General features: G+C 42.6%; 1 protein-coding gene across 1 annotated transcript in view; it reads left to right on the top strand.

Moving 5' to 3' along the window:
* LOC115474290 (sodium-dependent neutral amino acid transporter B(0)AT3-like) overlaps window positions 1–17,249 on the top strand; it is a 157,551-nt gene that overhangs the window by 44,247 nt on the left and 96,055 nt on the right. The window contains exon 4 of the mRNA XM_030209699.1: window positions 7,125–7,306. Coding sequence (XP_030065559.1) covers window positions 7,125–7,306 — 182 coding nt within the window. The remainder of the gene's footprint in view (window positions 1–7,124; window positions 7,307–17,249) is intronic.

A 17,249-nucleotide genomic window follows, 5' to 3' on the forward strand; every position in this document is an offset into this window, starting at 1 on the left:
CTTTTTACAAATTACAAAAATGTTTGTCTGACATTGTATGAATTCTACAAAACATTCAATGAAAAACGTGCAATTTCAAGTATATTCTGTGACTTCTCATCACCAACACTTATTCTTCTCATACAAGTTACACAGATTGTCTTGTGGGTGGTCCTTCTTGCCCGGTTAGTTATGTGGGAACCAGCACTGAATATGGTCTGTGCTGGTTCTTCCCCAACTCCACCCATGAATTATTTGGTCAGTACCAGGGTGGTCACCTGGGTACTAACCACATAATTCTGTAACTTGATGCCTAAATGTTTGCACTGATTGTACGTGTAAATTTATAGAATGCTAACACTTATGTAAGTGTGCACTTATGGATGTAAGTGCTAACTGAGTTCTCCCCGCTATTCTATAATTTTTGTGTATAGCTCTCAGCACATATTTCTAAGGGAATGTTCACAGGGGAGGACCATGAGTAGAGCATGATCAGGACCAACATTTATGCGCATAAATTACAGAATACTGTAAGTTACATGCTAAGGTGTTGCATTTTGGAGCTAACATTTATGCCAGCCATAGACCTTATATAAATATTTGTGCCTAAAGTAGGTGCGCCAATTCCAACTTATGCTAGTATTCTATAATGGCGTCTTGGTACACAGATGCTGTTGTTGAATTGGCACTCAGTGGGGGTCTTTTACTAAAGATTAGCTCAAATTATCTGCAGCAGTGTCCAAATTATTCCTATGGGCCCTGCTGCAGATAGCTCGAGCTAATCTTTAGTAAAAGATTCCAAATGTGTGGCATCAGCTTGTCTATATTTAGCTCAAATTAATAGGTACAAAGATTAATTAACAAATTTAATTAAGGTCTGATTAAAGAAATATGTAGAAACTTACAATCTCTGTCTTTCAATAAGATGTTATGTTTAATGTTTCCATATAGAGTCAATACCACATATTTACTGTAGCTTACCCCCAGTTTGGTTAATGGACTTAGACTTTGCTAGTTGTCAGGCCAGTACTACTCCAAAAAGATTTAAAAAAAAGAATCTCAATTCAGCAGCACTTCTGATGTTAGCTCAATCTGAATAGGAATGTCTCACCTTTACCTAGGGAGAGATCCTTGCTCCCCCCCCTCTTTGGCAACACTTATTTTTCCATGGCACTTCTTTCCAGTCCCTCTGCTGGGTTGGAGTCTGCCATTTTTCACATACTCCAACTTAGTCATTCTTTCTGTCTGCCACTCTCTCACTATTACTCTTACTTTCATTCTTACACCCACTCTCACTCTCTCCCATTCATATCCAAGATATCCCATGATATATAGGATTTGTCTCTATACCCATTAATAGTATGTCCTGTTATTGGTTGTTGACAGGCTAACATGGTAGTAATGGAGCTTGGCAATTAATGATTGGTCCAGCGTAATGGGAATTGGTCCTATGATGAAAGGCCTAGTCAGCTTAAGCATTTACAACCCATTCTTTGATGGGCACATCAAAGGGGAGTCTCTACAGACCTACCCTCTGACCACCTTCATGGGCAGACATATTTGTCCGAGATAATCATGACCCTACTGACCTAGCACCGTGGTTCTTCTGTCCCATGATCTCACCTAGAGTAAACAGTCCAGCTCCACATTGCAATGCTCTGTGGTACACCAGCATCAATAATGCTGACAGCTTAATTCTCCTAAAAACACAATTCAGTTCAGGCCTGGTCTGGACAGCTAGGAAGCAAAGCCTAATTTAACTTAACTTCCCTATAGCCTATAGGCCCAAAACTAACCATTACTGCAGAGGTGGAGAAATCTCTATACAAAAGTTATATCATGTGGATATGCTCCCAACAAATCTTTTTTTAATTTGCAATGTGCTCAGTGTATTACAGTTGACCACGGCCAATATCTTAGTAATAGCACCATTCCAACATCATTGCACAGGAGTCCTCCTATCTGCCATTCATAGTAATTAATAGACAGTTGTTCACATTCAGTGGAATAGATGTAAAAAAACCCCACTTAACTTAGTAGGCACCAGTAGATAAGCTCCTATGTTGGGTGCGCCGAATGTTCACGATGACTTCCTCGGTCAATGTAATAGCAAATTTCTTAGTGAAACCACTTCCCCTGTGCATTTAAAAACAAAGCTTCATGGATCAGTATACTGTCACAGTCTCTTGTCCCCTACATGGACCATGTTTTGCCCGTAGCGTCTTCAGGAGGATGGAGGCTGAAAAAGCTGTTAGAATCAATACTGAAGTCTCAATTTTCATTTAATCATACTTTTATGAGAGACTTCCAAATTCTTGTGCAATAATAGTTCAAGAAAATTTTATGCTGTGGAGATCTGAACTCGAGTCTTACCAAGTCTATCAAGTCTGACAGCTGAACAAGGACACCAGCGCATGCGCCCTGCTAGTTTATATAGGATCTTGGCGGGAAAACTTAAATTAGCTTACTCCATTCAGTCTCCCTGTTGAGACCTTCAGATGTCACTGTGTTCCAGCAGTAAATGAACTGTTGTTCTTTTTTCATTAGAAGAGATGGCACATCCCCCCCCCCCCCCCCCCCCCCCCCCCATTTGTCACACATATTTGAGAGTACTACATATTTAAAATCCTGTTCTGAATGCTTCATCTGTTCCCAATGCTCAACCAGAGAAGCATCTCTTTTCCGGACACGAATATTGCTGACATGCTCAGCAATACGCTGTTTTACACTTCTTTTTGTCTGGCCGATGTACCATTTGTTGCACGGGCATTGAATGTCATAAATGACCTGTGTGGAGTTACAGTTTGTGGATGTAGTAAACTTGAATACCCGCCCAGTTTTCGGATGTTGAACATGGAGAGTCTCCCAAACAAACCTGCAATAAACGTAGTTAAGACATGGTTTATGGCCCGTGGGTTCATCTGTGATAAGTTGCTGCATCCTTGAGTTGACAAAAATTTCCCCCAAGTTCCGACTCCTGGTATGTGCAAAATAAGGTAGCTGATGAATTCCATGAATAGATAACAGGGGCCAATGTTAAATTATAACATCTTTAATTGATACAGCTTGGCGTGAGTATGGGAGGATGCAAGTTAAACTAATCTTATCAATATTCCTAATCGCTGGTGGGTGCAACAACCAGTCACGCTGGGCATTTCTGGCCCATTTAAATGCTTTTTTAATGACTTTACCAGGGTAACCTCTATCTTTAAATCGCGCAGCCAGCTCCCTAGCATGAAGATGAAAACTCCCCTGTGAAGCACAAAGTCGCTTAATCCGGAGGACTTGACCAACTGGGATCCCATTCTTCAAAGGCCATGGATGGTGACTTTTATAATGTAGGAGCGAGTTTGAATCCACAGGTTTCCTAAATACAGACGTGTAGATGGTTGTGGACTCCAAATTAATCTCAATATCCAGAAAGTATATTCGAGTCGTCTCCCCCCCCCCCCCCCCCCCCAATGTAGAGGTAAACTAAATCAGGTTATTCTGAGTGTTGATATCCTCAAAATTGTTGAAGTAATGAATCACTTCCCGACCAGATCAGTAGGACATCGTTGATAAATCTTCTCCACAGGCAGATGTAGGGGACAAACGCGGAAGAGCATAGATGTTTTTTCTCGAATTCACACTTATGTGCTTCAAAATTAGATCCGATTCACAATACCTTCGTTGTAAAACAAAACACAGTGTGAAACCCGTTTGCACACTTACAACCACTGCATGTATGCTCATATATTGAAAATGAGAGGAAAAGACCTCATACTACTGTGGCTCTACTCGGTTACTTTTAACCGGAAAAATACTGTTAGCACACAGTTAAAAAGTAATCATAGGCAAAAAAACTCTCATTAACTCTTAACAACGTGGTGCAATAATCAAAATCAAAAACCACTTATCTTGATTAGACAGCATTCAATCTGTGCTCCACTGCTCCAGGAATATTTTCAAAGAGTGAGGTCCCGACGGACCCGTTTCGCTGCTACTTTTTCAAGGGTCCTCATCGTCCAAACTGGAACAGTAAAAACCACAATAAGAACTCAAAAACCTGGAACGCAGTCGTTCAGTGCATGAATCCAAAAGTTTTCCTGTACCCTGGGAGCTGCAAATTCAAAAGTCCTGCGAAGCCAGCTGGCAAAATGGAGCCTCAGCTATTTAAAGCTCCATCAATCTAGAAAGTGTGGGTCACTGCGTCATGACATCATCTAACACTGAACACCCGCAAAGTTCAAAAGCCTTGAAAAAGCAGCAGCGAAACGGGTCCGTCGGGACCTCACTCTCTGAAAATATTCACGGAGCAGCAGAGCACAGATTGAATGCTGTCTAATCAAGATAAGTGGTTTTTGATTTTGATTATTGCATCACGTTGTTAAGAGTTAATGAGAGTTTTTTTTGCCTATGATTACTTTTTAACTGTGTGCTAACAGTATTTTTCCGGTTAAAAGTAACCGAGTAGAGCCACAGTAGTATGAGGTCTTTTCCTCTCACTTTCAATATATGAGCATACATGCAGTGGTTGTAAGTGTGCAAACGGGATTCACACTGTGTTTTGTTTTTCTCAAATTCAGCCAAATATAAGCAAGCAATGGTTGGAGCTACCGTTGTCCCCATTGCAACTCCCTGTGTTTGTAGAAAAAATATATCCTCAAATTGGAAATAATTCTGACAAATCACTATCTGAGCTATTTGTTCGAGAAACATTATTTTCTCTAGAGTGATGTCTGTCTCGTGAAGATGATAACTAATGAGTGCAAGTGCTTTATCCTGTGGGATCTTAGTGTATAAAGAGACCACATCTAGGGTCACCAATTGTACAGAGGTGGTGGGTAGATTTAGTTCTTGGAGGATCCGTATCAAATGTGAAGAATCCTTAAGATAGGAAGGGATCAAAGGGACCTTAGTTTGAACATGAAAGTCCAAAAATTGAGACAAGGGTTCATTCAAGGTCTTAGTGCAAGACACAGTCGGTCTCCCCGGGGTGTTGAAGTGATTTATGTATTTTCGGCAGAAAATAGATGACAGGTGTCCTCGGATATTCCCTATATAAATATCGATATTCTCTGGTCGTAATGATTCCTCTGTCAGCTGCCAAGAGTAAAAGAGCCTTGATGTTATATTGAAATTGACTGCCCGGGTCTCGATCAAAACGTGAATAAAATTCAATGTCCATGAGCTGTCGATGAGCTTCTGCTTGATAGTCAGATCGATCCAATACCACCACACCACCACTTTTGTCAGTGCAGGTTATCATAATAGATTTATCTGCAATCAGATCATCTAGCGTTTGTCTTTGCATATAAGTCAGATTATGGTAAAATCGATTCTGCTTGGATTCTATATGTTCTAGATCCTGAAGCACTAGCTGTTGAAACATCTCCAGATTCGGGTCCAATGGACCGGTTGGTATCCATACCAAAGAAAGCTTATGGGTGGACATAAAAGTTGTAGTTTCATCAGCAGCGACATCTATGTTGTTGTTTTGTTGATCGAAATACAGACGCAGTCTGAGTTTCCTAAAGAAGTGATGAAGAAGATGTTTTTCAAAAGCATCATATCTGGAAGCAGGGACAAATGAGAGTCCTAATTGTAGTACTTCTAGCTGTATGCATGAAAATTGTTTGGAGGACAGATTGAAGACTAGGTTCTTTGATCCCTGTGAGGCCGTCAATTTCTGCTCGATCACAACTGAACCTGGCTGGGGGCCGTTGATGGATTGGCACCTATCTATAAAAAAGAAGAAGAGGAAGAAGAACTGAAGGATGATGGTGGTTGTGCATTTGTAGAGGCTAGATCCATGTTCCCTGGTAGTGGTCTCGTTGAGGTGTTATCACCCAGTACAGCCTCCCCAATTTCATCCCCCGAGGAGTCGCTGGATGTATTCACAAAACCAACTTTCTTCATTTTCCTGTATCTTTTTGATCGCCGGTTCACGTTCATTCATGGGTACACGTAACCACATGTATAATCATTCTCATCTCTCATATATTTAGCAATCTTTTGCACCCATATTTCCAGCTTGTATTTGTCCATAGTTTGAATATGTGCTTGATATTGTGTATCATAAGATGATTCCATGCCTAACGTTCGCAGCCCCTCCAGTCGACTGGATAGCTCCTGCTGATGTCTAGACAATTCAATTTGTAATTTATCAATTGTCAGGAGCATTAGGTCAAGAGAGCACTGTGTTATAACCTCATTCCATTTCAAAACAAACTCCTTATCAACCAGGAACCTTGGTTCCTTGTTCCATCTGAGGCCCCGTGGTACTCTCTTGACATGACAGTATTCAACGAGCGTTTTGATGTGGAATTCAGTCCAAATGACAAGATGGAATCGAGAGATCTCAGACCAATCAGATCCAATGATCTGTTCATTGGGCTCAAACAACCTGTCTCCACTCAATAATTCTTCAATTCTTTCAGCTGAAAGGCCTGACTTAGAAATGTACAGGGGAAGTGGTTTCACTAAGAAATTTGGTATTACATTGACCAGGGGAGTCATCGTGAACATTCGGCGCACCTATCCCAGCACAGGAACTTATCTACTGGTGCCTACTAAGTTAAGTGTTTTTTTTTACATCTATTCCACTGAATGTGAACAACTGTCTATTAATTACTATGAATGGCAGGTAGGCGGACTCCTGTGCAATGATGTTGGAACAGTGCTATTACTAAGATATTGGTTGTGGTCAATTGTAATACACTGAGCACATTGCAAATTAAAAAAAGAAAAAAAGATTTGTTGGGAGTATATCCACATGATATAACTTTTGTATAGAGGTTTCTCCATCTCTGTAGTTGTGTGCTATAAGATACCAAAGAGGACCTAAACCCAGATTCTAAGTTTGGAACCAAAACTAACCATAGCAGATAAACTACCCTATAGACATTAAAAGAGAGTTAAGGGGGTCATGAATATGTTATACCACTTTTCTGTAGTACAACAAAGCAGTTTGCATATATTATATGCAGATTTGTTATCCTCTTTTTTATGCTGTATTCAGGTTTTTGCTTAGCACTTTGGTCATTCAAATATGGGACTTTTTTTTATTTGATTATCAGGATAAATAATCATATGTCATTTCTTGCTCTCGGAAAGCTGCTTTTGAATATCTACACCTATGCCTCTTGTCCTTTGATTTGCAGAGTACATAGATGAATGCAGTAAAAGTACTCCAGTGAATTACTTCTGGTATAGGAAAACATTAAATATTTCCTCTGATATCATGGACTGTGGCTCTTTACATTGGGGGATGGTTCTGTGCTTGGCCACAGCATGGGCAGTGGTATACATCTGTACTATCCGAGGCATTGAATCATCAGGGAAGGTAAGGGGAAATGTGAAATTTTTGTATGGTCTATCATAAGTTACTCATTTTGATTAATCAAAACAAAATATTTTTTTCACCTCTGCAAGGTTGTAAGAATAGTTTTGTAGCCTTCTTTTAGTAAGAAGTTAGAGAAAGGAAGACATCAGTATCAAGTTTATGTGCCATTATGTTTTAATTTCAATTCATGGCTTTTTCAATACCACAATCATTTGTTATTATTTGAATCCCAAGGAGTATTTTTATTCTCATATACGAGACTGTTGCTTGTGAGGACTGAGTATGGTGAATGTTTATAGGGAACTAGAATTTTTTCTGACATAAGGAGCACAATATTCAGATCCCTTCCCATGGATAAACGAAACATTTAAACTCTGGAAATTATAGCTCAAGTTGTCTGGGGGTAAAATTAGGTATTTGTTTGAACAACATGTACCCTTTACTCATGGATAACAGAGGCAGTCCTGGTTCAGGGAAAGGACAAGGGATTGAAAAATGCATGCAGTTTTGTGCCAAAATAAATACGCACAGAGCAAGCAGGCAGAAATCTTCATGCAGAGTTTTTCTTTAAAAAATAATAAAAGCAAAGCTATCAGCATGCAGGTAAAGGTATCCATGAGTGATGACTGCAATGAATGCACCTACTTCTTAACACATACTTTCTTAACACAGAAACATTGAAAATGATGGCAGATAAAAGCCACATAGCCCATCCATACCATCTGCCCATCTATATCATTTATTAATCTCTACTATCCCTTCCCTTAGAGATCCTCTTTGCTTGTCCCATGCTTTTTTGAATTCAGACACCACTGTAAAGCTGTTGGATGTTATCCGAGGACAGCAGGACACATATTCTCACATGTGAGTGGTGTCATCTGACGGAGTCCAGTGCAGATGCACTCCCCAGTTTCTAGTAGTAGAAGCTTTGGAAGCTGTAGTGCACATGGGACCAAGCAGTATAGTACAATAGCTGAGAGAATACAACTCCTAGGGGAGGATGGCAGGTATGTGAAAATATGTGTCCTGATGTTCTCAGAGAACAACTGCTAAAGATGAGTAATTTTGCTTTCTCCGAGGACAAGCAGGACATTATATTTTCATATGTGGGAATCTCTCTAGCTATCAGGTTGACTAAAATTAAGATAGGGACAATCGAGGCATGCATCAGGTGAAGGCCTAGAACATGTTTTTGGGGAGGTGGGGGGAAAAGCAAAAAGGACCTAGGAAGGCCAAACCAGCTGTTGTGTCACAAATTTTGTTTAATTCAGTAGTGAAGTGTGAATGTGTGGACAGAAGACCACAACACAGTCTTGCAGATTTCCTCAATAGAGGCTGATCTTAGGTGGACTACTGACGCAGCCATGGTTCTGACATAGAGTTAGCCCAGCCTGGGCATAAGTGAAGGAGATACAATCATACCAGGCGGCAAACCTCTTCCACTAAAATAGTTTTCCTTTTAGTGGAATCCTTCCTAGAAGCAAGCAGGACATGGGAAACACCCTCTTTCAAATGGAGAGAGTGAAAATCTAACCTCTCAATATCCAGGCTGTGAGGGCTAGGGCCTGAAAACTGGGATGCAGAAGAGACTCTTCATTCTGTGTGATGTTACGACTCACGTTACCTATTAATTCCATAGATTACGTAAAATTTCTTGGTTGCCTAGACTCATTACCTGGTGAACATCCAGCAGTTAGAACCTGGACTAATTTCAATACACTTTTGGATGATTCCATCTCCCAAATGCTCAAGACGTTTGCCAAATCCCATTGCAAACTAGACATATGTCCTAACAAGCTTCTAAATTCAGCTCCTCAACAATTTATATCCGACCTCACGCTTCATATGAATTATATGCTACAAAATGGACTATTCCCAAAGGATAAAGGAAATATTTTACTCACCCCTATACCCAAGGATCCAAAGAAAAACACAGATGACTTAACTAATTACCACCCAATAGCATCTATTCCCCTGATAACCAAGTTAATGGAAGGTATGGTGACCAAACAACTCACTGAATACCTAGATAAATTCTCAATTCTCCATGATTCTCAGTCAGGAATTCGGTCTAACCACAGTACCAAAACAGTATTATCCACTCTTCTCACTAAATTCAAACGATCAATAGCAACTGGCAATAACATATTCCTCCTTCAATTCGACATGTCCAGTGCATTCGACATGATAAGCCATAAAATTTTATTAAATATTCTGGACTTCTTCGGAATTGGAGGCAACGTTCTCAATTGGTTTAGAGATTTTTTAACTGCAAGATCTTACCAAGTAAAATTTAACTCTAATACGTCAGCTCTATGGATACCGGAATGCGGAGTTCCCCAGGGATCTCCACTCTCCACAATGCTCTTCAACCTTATGATGACGCCCTTGGCCAAGATATTGTCCAGTCAAGGCCTCAATCCATACGTATATGCAGATGATGTAACGATCTATATCCCATTCAAACATAATTTATTGGAAATTATGGATATTACCAACCACAGCTTCCAAATTATGCATTCTTGGGCGAATGCCTTTCAATTAAAACTTAATGCTGAAAAAACACAGTGTCTTATACTTACATCTCAATATAACACAAACAAATTCACCTCCATAACCACTGAGAAGCTAGGGTCCACTAGGCTGGTCTCAAATGGAGATGTGCCAAAGGTGTGACATGCACTGTAGAATCCATGTGGTCTAGCAAGCTCAGTATCTGCCAAGCTGTGACCTTCTGAACTTGCAGCTCAATATTGACCAATGCGTTAGCACACTGTGATGGAAGGAAGGATTGGACCTTAACTGTGTCTAACAGGGCTCCTATGAATTACAATCTCTGTACAGTGATAAGATGGGACCTTGGGTAATAGCTCTATCACCCGAATAGTTCTGCACATTGATTCCTAGCTACTTCCTTTAATGTGTTCTTTATCAGCCAATTGTCCAAGTAGAGAAACACATGCACTTCCAGTAGCAATGCTATGATTACCACTAGACATCTTGTAAAAACCCTGGGAGCTAGCGTGAGGCCAAAGGGCAGGACACAGTACTGGAAATGGTGTTTCCCTACTTGAAATTTAAGATACATCCTATGGCTGGGATGTATCTGTATGTGGGTGTAAACCAGGGCTTTTTTTGAGGGGGTACTTGGGGGTACTGAGTACCGGTACCTTTTCCATTGTCTGCTAAAATTGACTGATGGACCCCAAGTTTTAATGAAAGAGCTCAGGTTCTACACACCAATTCTGCCTTGTCAAAGATTCTGTGACTGCTTGCAGGGGGCCTGGCTAGTGTGGGGTGGGTCCCTCAGTGATAACCTCACCCCTGACGGGTGGCCTAGCATTTGAGTACCAGCACCTTTTTTGCTAGTAAAAACGCACTGGTGTAAACATTCTTTAAGTCCGGAGAGCATAGCCAACCATTTACCTGAATCATGGGGATTAAGGTGCCCAGGGAAACCATTCTGAACTATTCTTTGGCTCTTAGGTCTAGGATGAAATGGAATAAGAACATAAGAGTAGCCATACTATGTCAGACTAATGGTCCATCAAGCCCAGTATCCTGTTTCCAACAGTGGCCAATCCAGGTACCTGGCAGAAACCAAAACAGTAGCAACATTCCATGCTAGCAATTCCAGGGCAAACAGTGACTTCCCTATCAGGCTTATTTTCGAAAGAGAAGGACGCCCATCTTTCGACACAAATTGGAAGATGGGCGTCCTTCTCACAGGGTCGCCCAAATCGGCATAATCGAAAGCCGATTTTGGGCATCCCCAACTGCTTTCCGTCGCGGGGACAACCAAAGTTCACGGGGGTGTGTCTGAGGCATAGCGAAGGCGGGACTTGGGCGTGCCTAACATAAGGGCGTCCTCGCCCCTTAATGGAAAAAAAAAAGGGCGTCCCTGACGAACACTTGAATGACTTTACCCAGTCCATTTTTTCTTACAACCAAGGCACAAAAAGGTGCCCAAACGGACCACATGACCACTGGAGAGAATCGGGGATGACCTCCCCTTACTCCCCCAGTTGTCACTAACCCCCTCCCACCTTCAAAAAACATCTTTAAAAATCTTTTGTGCCAGCCTCTATGCTAGCCTCAAATGTCATACTCAGGTCCATCACAGCAGTATGCAGGTCCCTCAGTTTTAGTGGGTGCAGTGTACTTCAGCCAGGTGGACCCAGGCCCACCCCCCCTACCTCTTACACTTGTGGTGGTAAATGTGAGCCCTCCCAAACCTACAAGAAACCCACTGTACCCACATCTAGGTGCCCCCCTTCACCCCTAAGGGCTATGGTAGTGGTGTACAGTGGTGGGTAGTGGGTTTTGGGGGGCTCAGCACACAAGGTAAGGGAGCTATGTTCCTGGGAGCAATTTCTGAAGTCCACTGCAGTGCCCCCTAGGGTGCCCGGTTGGTGTCCTGGCATGTCAGGAGGACCAGTGCACTACGAATGCTGGCATTTGGTCGTTTCTGAGATGGGCGTCCTTGGTTTCCATTATCTCCAAAAATCAGAAACAACCAAAGTCTAGGGATGACCATCTCTAAGGACGACTTAAATGTCAAGATTTGGGCGTCCCCGACTGTATTATCGAAACGAAAGATGGACATCCATCTTGTTTTGATAATACGGGTTTCCCCGCCCCTCCACTGGGACGTTTTGCAAGGATGTCCTCAGCAAAACTTGGGCGTCCCTTTCGATTGTGCCCCTCCATGTCTGCCTCAATAGCAGAGTATGGATTTTTCCTCCAGGAACTTGTCCAAACCTTTTCCTTTTTTTGGGGGTGGGGGGGAGATTTCATCTTGCCAGATGCAGATTGGAATGTTCCATCTGCAGGATCAGAAAGAAGTAGAGAGATAGTGGATGCCTTTCAAAGTGCTTTCTTCAGGCAAACGGTGACAGAACCCACCAAAGAAGTGGAAGTGCTCACAAATGGGGAAAATGTATCTGGTGTCCATGTGGGTACCCCTACATGAACATTAGACACATTACACTGTATGGATTGATATAGGAGGTAAAGTGGAGTGTAGACAAACAAAATTAAAAGTCCTGGATTTCAAACATGCTGACTTTAGTAAAATGAGGGAGTACTTGAGGAAAGAGCTAGCAGGATGGGAGGATATACGAGAAGCGGAAAGTCAGTGGTCCAAGCTGAAAAGAGCAATAAAAATGGCAACTGATCTTTATGTAAGGAAAATAAACAAAAGCTAGAGGAAAAGGAAACCTATATTGTTTACCAAACAAATGTCTGAAGGAATAAATGCAAAACAGGTGGTATTTATGAAGAACAAAAGAATGCAGAAAGAAGACATTGAAATGAATACCACATAAAACTCAAAGGACTGAAGAGAGAAATATAGCTGGGAAAAGCACAGGCAGAAGAAAAAATGGCTAGAGACACAAAGAGAGGTGACAAGACTTTTTTTCAGATATATTGGGGAAAGGAGGAAGGCTAGAAATAAAGTTGTAAGACTGAAAGCTGATGAGAATTGATATATGGAGAGTGATGAGGAAAAGGTAGACATACTAAACAAACACTTCTGTGATCACGGAAGAAAATCCCAGAGAAGGACCCTGTTGGCTGATAAAAGACATATATGGGAGTGGAGTAGATATAACAACTGGAATAACTGAAAGTGGACAAAGCCATAGGGATGGATGAGATACATCTGAGAATATTGAAGGAGCTCAAAGAGATTTGTATAACAGATCCTTGGAGACAGGGAAGTTTCCACAGGATTGAAGAAGGGCGTATGTGTCCTTCTCCACAAAAGTGGTGATAGAGCAGTGGAAACTACAGGTCGGTAAGTCTTTAGTTTTTGGAAAAATTATGGAGGTGCTATTGAAGGATAGTACAATTCCTAGAATCCAGTGGCTTACAAGATCTGAGGCAACATGGTTTTACCAAAAGAAAATCATGTCAAATAAATCTGAATGATTTCTTTGACCAGGAGACCAGAGAACTGGATTGATGGCACGTGCTAGATGTGGTCTATTTGGACTTCAGCAAAACCTTTGACACGGTTCCTCATAGGAGGCTTGTAAACAAATTGAACTGGCTGAAGTTAGGACCCACAGTGGTGAACTAGATTTGAAGCTGGTTGACTGACAGATGCCAGACAGTGATAGTGAATGATAGACTTTTCTGTTGCAGTATCTCTCTTGAGATGGCCTGATGGGTACATGTGTGCAATTAATGACCCACAACTCTGATGGGAAATGAGCCATTTCATAGAACTGTGTCAAGCTTTGCTGTTTCTACAGCACGTTCTTAGGGAAGGCAATATAGTCAGCAGTGGAGGAAAATTTATTTTATTTTATTTATTTATTTATTTTCTTTATTTTTCTTACATTTGTACCCCGCACTTTCCCACTCATAGCAGGTTCAATGCGTTTACTGGCCAATATTCAAAACTACTTAACCGCCAGGGATGACTCCTGGCAGGTTATATAGCATTTTAGTTCCTAACTACTACTACTACTATCAATCATTTCTATAGCGCCACCAGTCGTACGCAGCGCTTCACAATTTAACACGAAGAAAAGACAGTCCCTGCTCAAAAGAGCTTACAATCTAAATCAAGACAGACAGGACAAATAAGGGAAAGGGTAGGACAGACAGATAGGACATATGGGGAAAGGGACTACTGAAGAGAGGAAGAAAAGATAAAGGTTACAAGCAGGAATTACAAGTTACAAGTTAGGAATTAAAAGCAGCATCAAACAGGTAGGCCTTTAGCCCGGATTTGAAGGTGGCCAGGGATGGAGATTGACGTAAAGGCTCAGGGAGTCTATTCCAGGCATAAGGTGCTGCCACCTAGGTTTAATGGTTAAAATAGGCCACAAAAATTGTGGGCTTAACTGTCACCGCTAAGCACTTTACCAGTTAACACTGAATATTGGCTTAACCAGTTAAGTTGCTGCAGTCAAAAGTGAAACCGGATATTCAATGTCAGTCACTGGATATGGGCTGGCATTAAATATCCAGTCTGAATGCTGGCATCGAGCAGTCACCATACAGTCCACGCTGGCTGAATATTGAGGGTTAGATTCTAAGTGATTCAGAGTGAGGCAGCAGATTGGATGAGGGAAAGAGCCAGTGTATAGGAAGGCAAGAGCTGTGGTAATCTTCAAATTGGGCCAGCAAGGTAGGTAGTGACCTTGAAGAGTATCTCTAGCTTTTTGTTCAATTAGTATCAAATGCTATTTATTACTATAACAAGTACACACAATAAATATATTGACTTATATCATCCTCCACATCGTTGTTACAGTATAACCTCTATCACATTTCATGTCCTGAATTATTGTTCACAAGATCATGAATCTCAGGAAGACCTTGATGTTTGTAATCCTTATGGAGAATGACGAATAAACAAAGAATTCACGTTGCTCTGTGTTGTATTTTTCCTCAAACCACTTCTGATCGAAACAATTTCCAATGACCAACAAAGTACTTAATCTGTGCGATTCAAATAGTCTTTGTATCTCTCACAATGAAGATCTTTGTTCAACATGAAACGTGGTAGAGGTTATACTTTAAAAACGTTCATAAAGCAGGAATTGGATGCAATTAAAGCAGCTTCTATGACTGCAAAGAATCATACCAACTTCTCACCACTGCCTCAAAGGATAAAACCACCTAAGAATAGGTGGTTAACGGTAGGCTCAGGCAGACTACGTTATGTGGCACAGAAGCATCCGCCCTCACAAGTGTTGCCCCTACAGAATTCTTTTGCTCCATTACAGCACTGTGATCTCCCTGAAAATGAATGCTACATACCTGTAGAAGGTATTCTCCGAGGACAGCAGGCTGATTGTTCTCACTGATGGGGTGACATCCACGGCAGCCCCTCCAATCGGAAACTTCACTAGCAAAGGCCTTTGCTAGTCCTTGCGCGCCCATGCGCACCGCGCATGCGCGGCTGTCTTCCCGCCCGAACCGGCTCGTGTTCGTCAGTCCCGTATGTAGCAAGACAAAGACAAGGGAAGACACAACTCCAAAGGGGAGGCGGGCGGGTTTGTGAGAACAATCAGCCTGCTGTCCTCGGAGAATACCTTCTACAGGTATGTAGCATTCGCTTTCTCCGAGGACAAGCAGGCTGCTTGTTCTCACTGATGGGGTATCCCTAGCCCCCAGGCTCACTCAAAACAACAAACATGGTCAATTGGGCCTCGCAATGGCGAGGACATAACTGAGATTGACCTAACAACTTATCCAACTAACAGAGAGTGTAGCCTGGAACAGAATAAAACATGGGCCTAGGGGGGTGGAGTTGGATTCTAAACCCCGAACAGATTCTAAAGCACTGACTGCCCGAACCGACTGTCACGTCGGGTATCCTGCTGCAGGCAGGAATGAGATGTGAATGTGTGGACAGATGACCACATCGCAGCTTTGCAGATCTCTTCAATAGTGGCTGACTTCAAGTGGGCCACTGACGCAGCCATGGCTCTGACATTATGAGCCGTGACATGACCCTCAAGAGCCAGCCCAGCCTGGGCGTAAGTGAAGGAAATGCAATCTGCTAGCCAATTGGATATGGTGCGTTTTCCCACAGCCACTCCCCTCCTGTTGGGATCAAAGAAACAAACAATTGGACTGTCTGTTGGGCTGTGTCCGCTCCAGATAGAAAGCCAATGCTCTTTTGCAGTCCAATGTGTGCAGCTGACGTTCAGCAGGGCAGGAATGAGGACGGGAAAAAATGTTGGCAAGACAATTGACTGGTTCAGATGGAACTCCGACACTACCTTCGGCAAGAACTTAGGGTGAGTGCGGAGGACTACTCTATTATGATGAAATTTGGTGTAAGGGGCCTGGGCTACCAGGGCCTGGAGCTCACTGACTCTACGAGCTGAAGTAACTGCCACCAAGAAAATGACCTTCCAGGTCAAGTACTTCAGATGGCATGAGTTCAGTGGCTGAAAAGGAGGTTTCATCAGCTGGGTGAGAACGACATTGAGATCCCATGACACTGTAGGAGGTTTGACAGGGGGCTTTGACAAAAGCAAACCTCTCATGAAGCGAACAACTAAAGGCTGTCATGAGATCGGCTTACCTTCCACACGGTAATGGTATGCACTGATTGCGCTAAGGTGAACCCTTACAGAGTTGGTCTTGAGACCAGACTCAGACAAGTGCAGAAGGTAGTCAAGCAGGGTCTGTGTAGGACAAGAGCGAGAATCTAAGGCCTTGCTGTCACACCAGACGGCAAACCTCCTCCATAAAAAGAAGTAACTCCTCCTAGTGGAATATTTTCTGGAAGCAAGCAAGACACGGGAGACACCCTCTGACAGACCCAAAGAGGCAAAGTCTACGCTCTCAACATCCAGGCCGTGAGAGCCAGAGACCGGAGGTTGGGATGCAGAAGCGCCCCTTCGTCCTGTGTGATGAGGGTCGGAAAACACTCCAATCTCCACGGTTCTTCGGAGGACAACTCCAGAAGAAGAGGGAACCAGATCTGACACGGCCAAAACGGAGCAATCAGAATCATGGTGCCTCAGTCTTGCTTGAGTTTCAACAAAGTCTTCCCCACCAGAGGTATGGGAGGATAAGCATACAGCAGGCCTTCCCCCCAATCCAGTAGGAAGGCATCCGATGCCAGTCTGCCGTGGGCCTGAAGTCTGGAACAGAACTGAGGGACCTTGTGGTTGGCTCGAGATGCAAAGAGATCTACCAAGGGGGTGCCCCACACCTGGAAGATCTGGCGCACTACTCTGGAGTTGAGCGACCACTCGTGAGGTTGCATAATCCTGCTCAACCTGTCGGCCAGACTGTTGTTTACGCCTGCCAGATATGTGGCTTGGAGCCACATGCCTTAACGGCGAGCCCAGAGCCACATGCTGACGGCTTCCTGACACAGGGGGCGAGATCCGGTGCCCCCCTGCTTATTGATGTAATACATGGCAACCTGGTTGTCTGTCTGAATTTGGATAATTTGATGGGA

This window comes from Microcaecilia unicolor, chromosome 1 (assembly GCF_901765095.1).
Source record: "Microcaecilia unicolor chromosome 1, aMicUni1.1, whole genome shotgun sequence".
In the NCBI taxonomy this organism is placed as follows: Eukaryota; Metazoa; Chordata; class Amphibia; order Gymnophiona; family Siphonopidae; genus Microcaecilia; species Microcaecilia unicolor.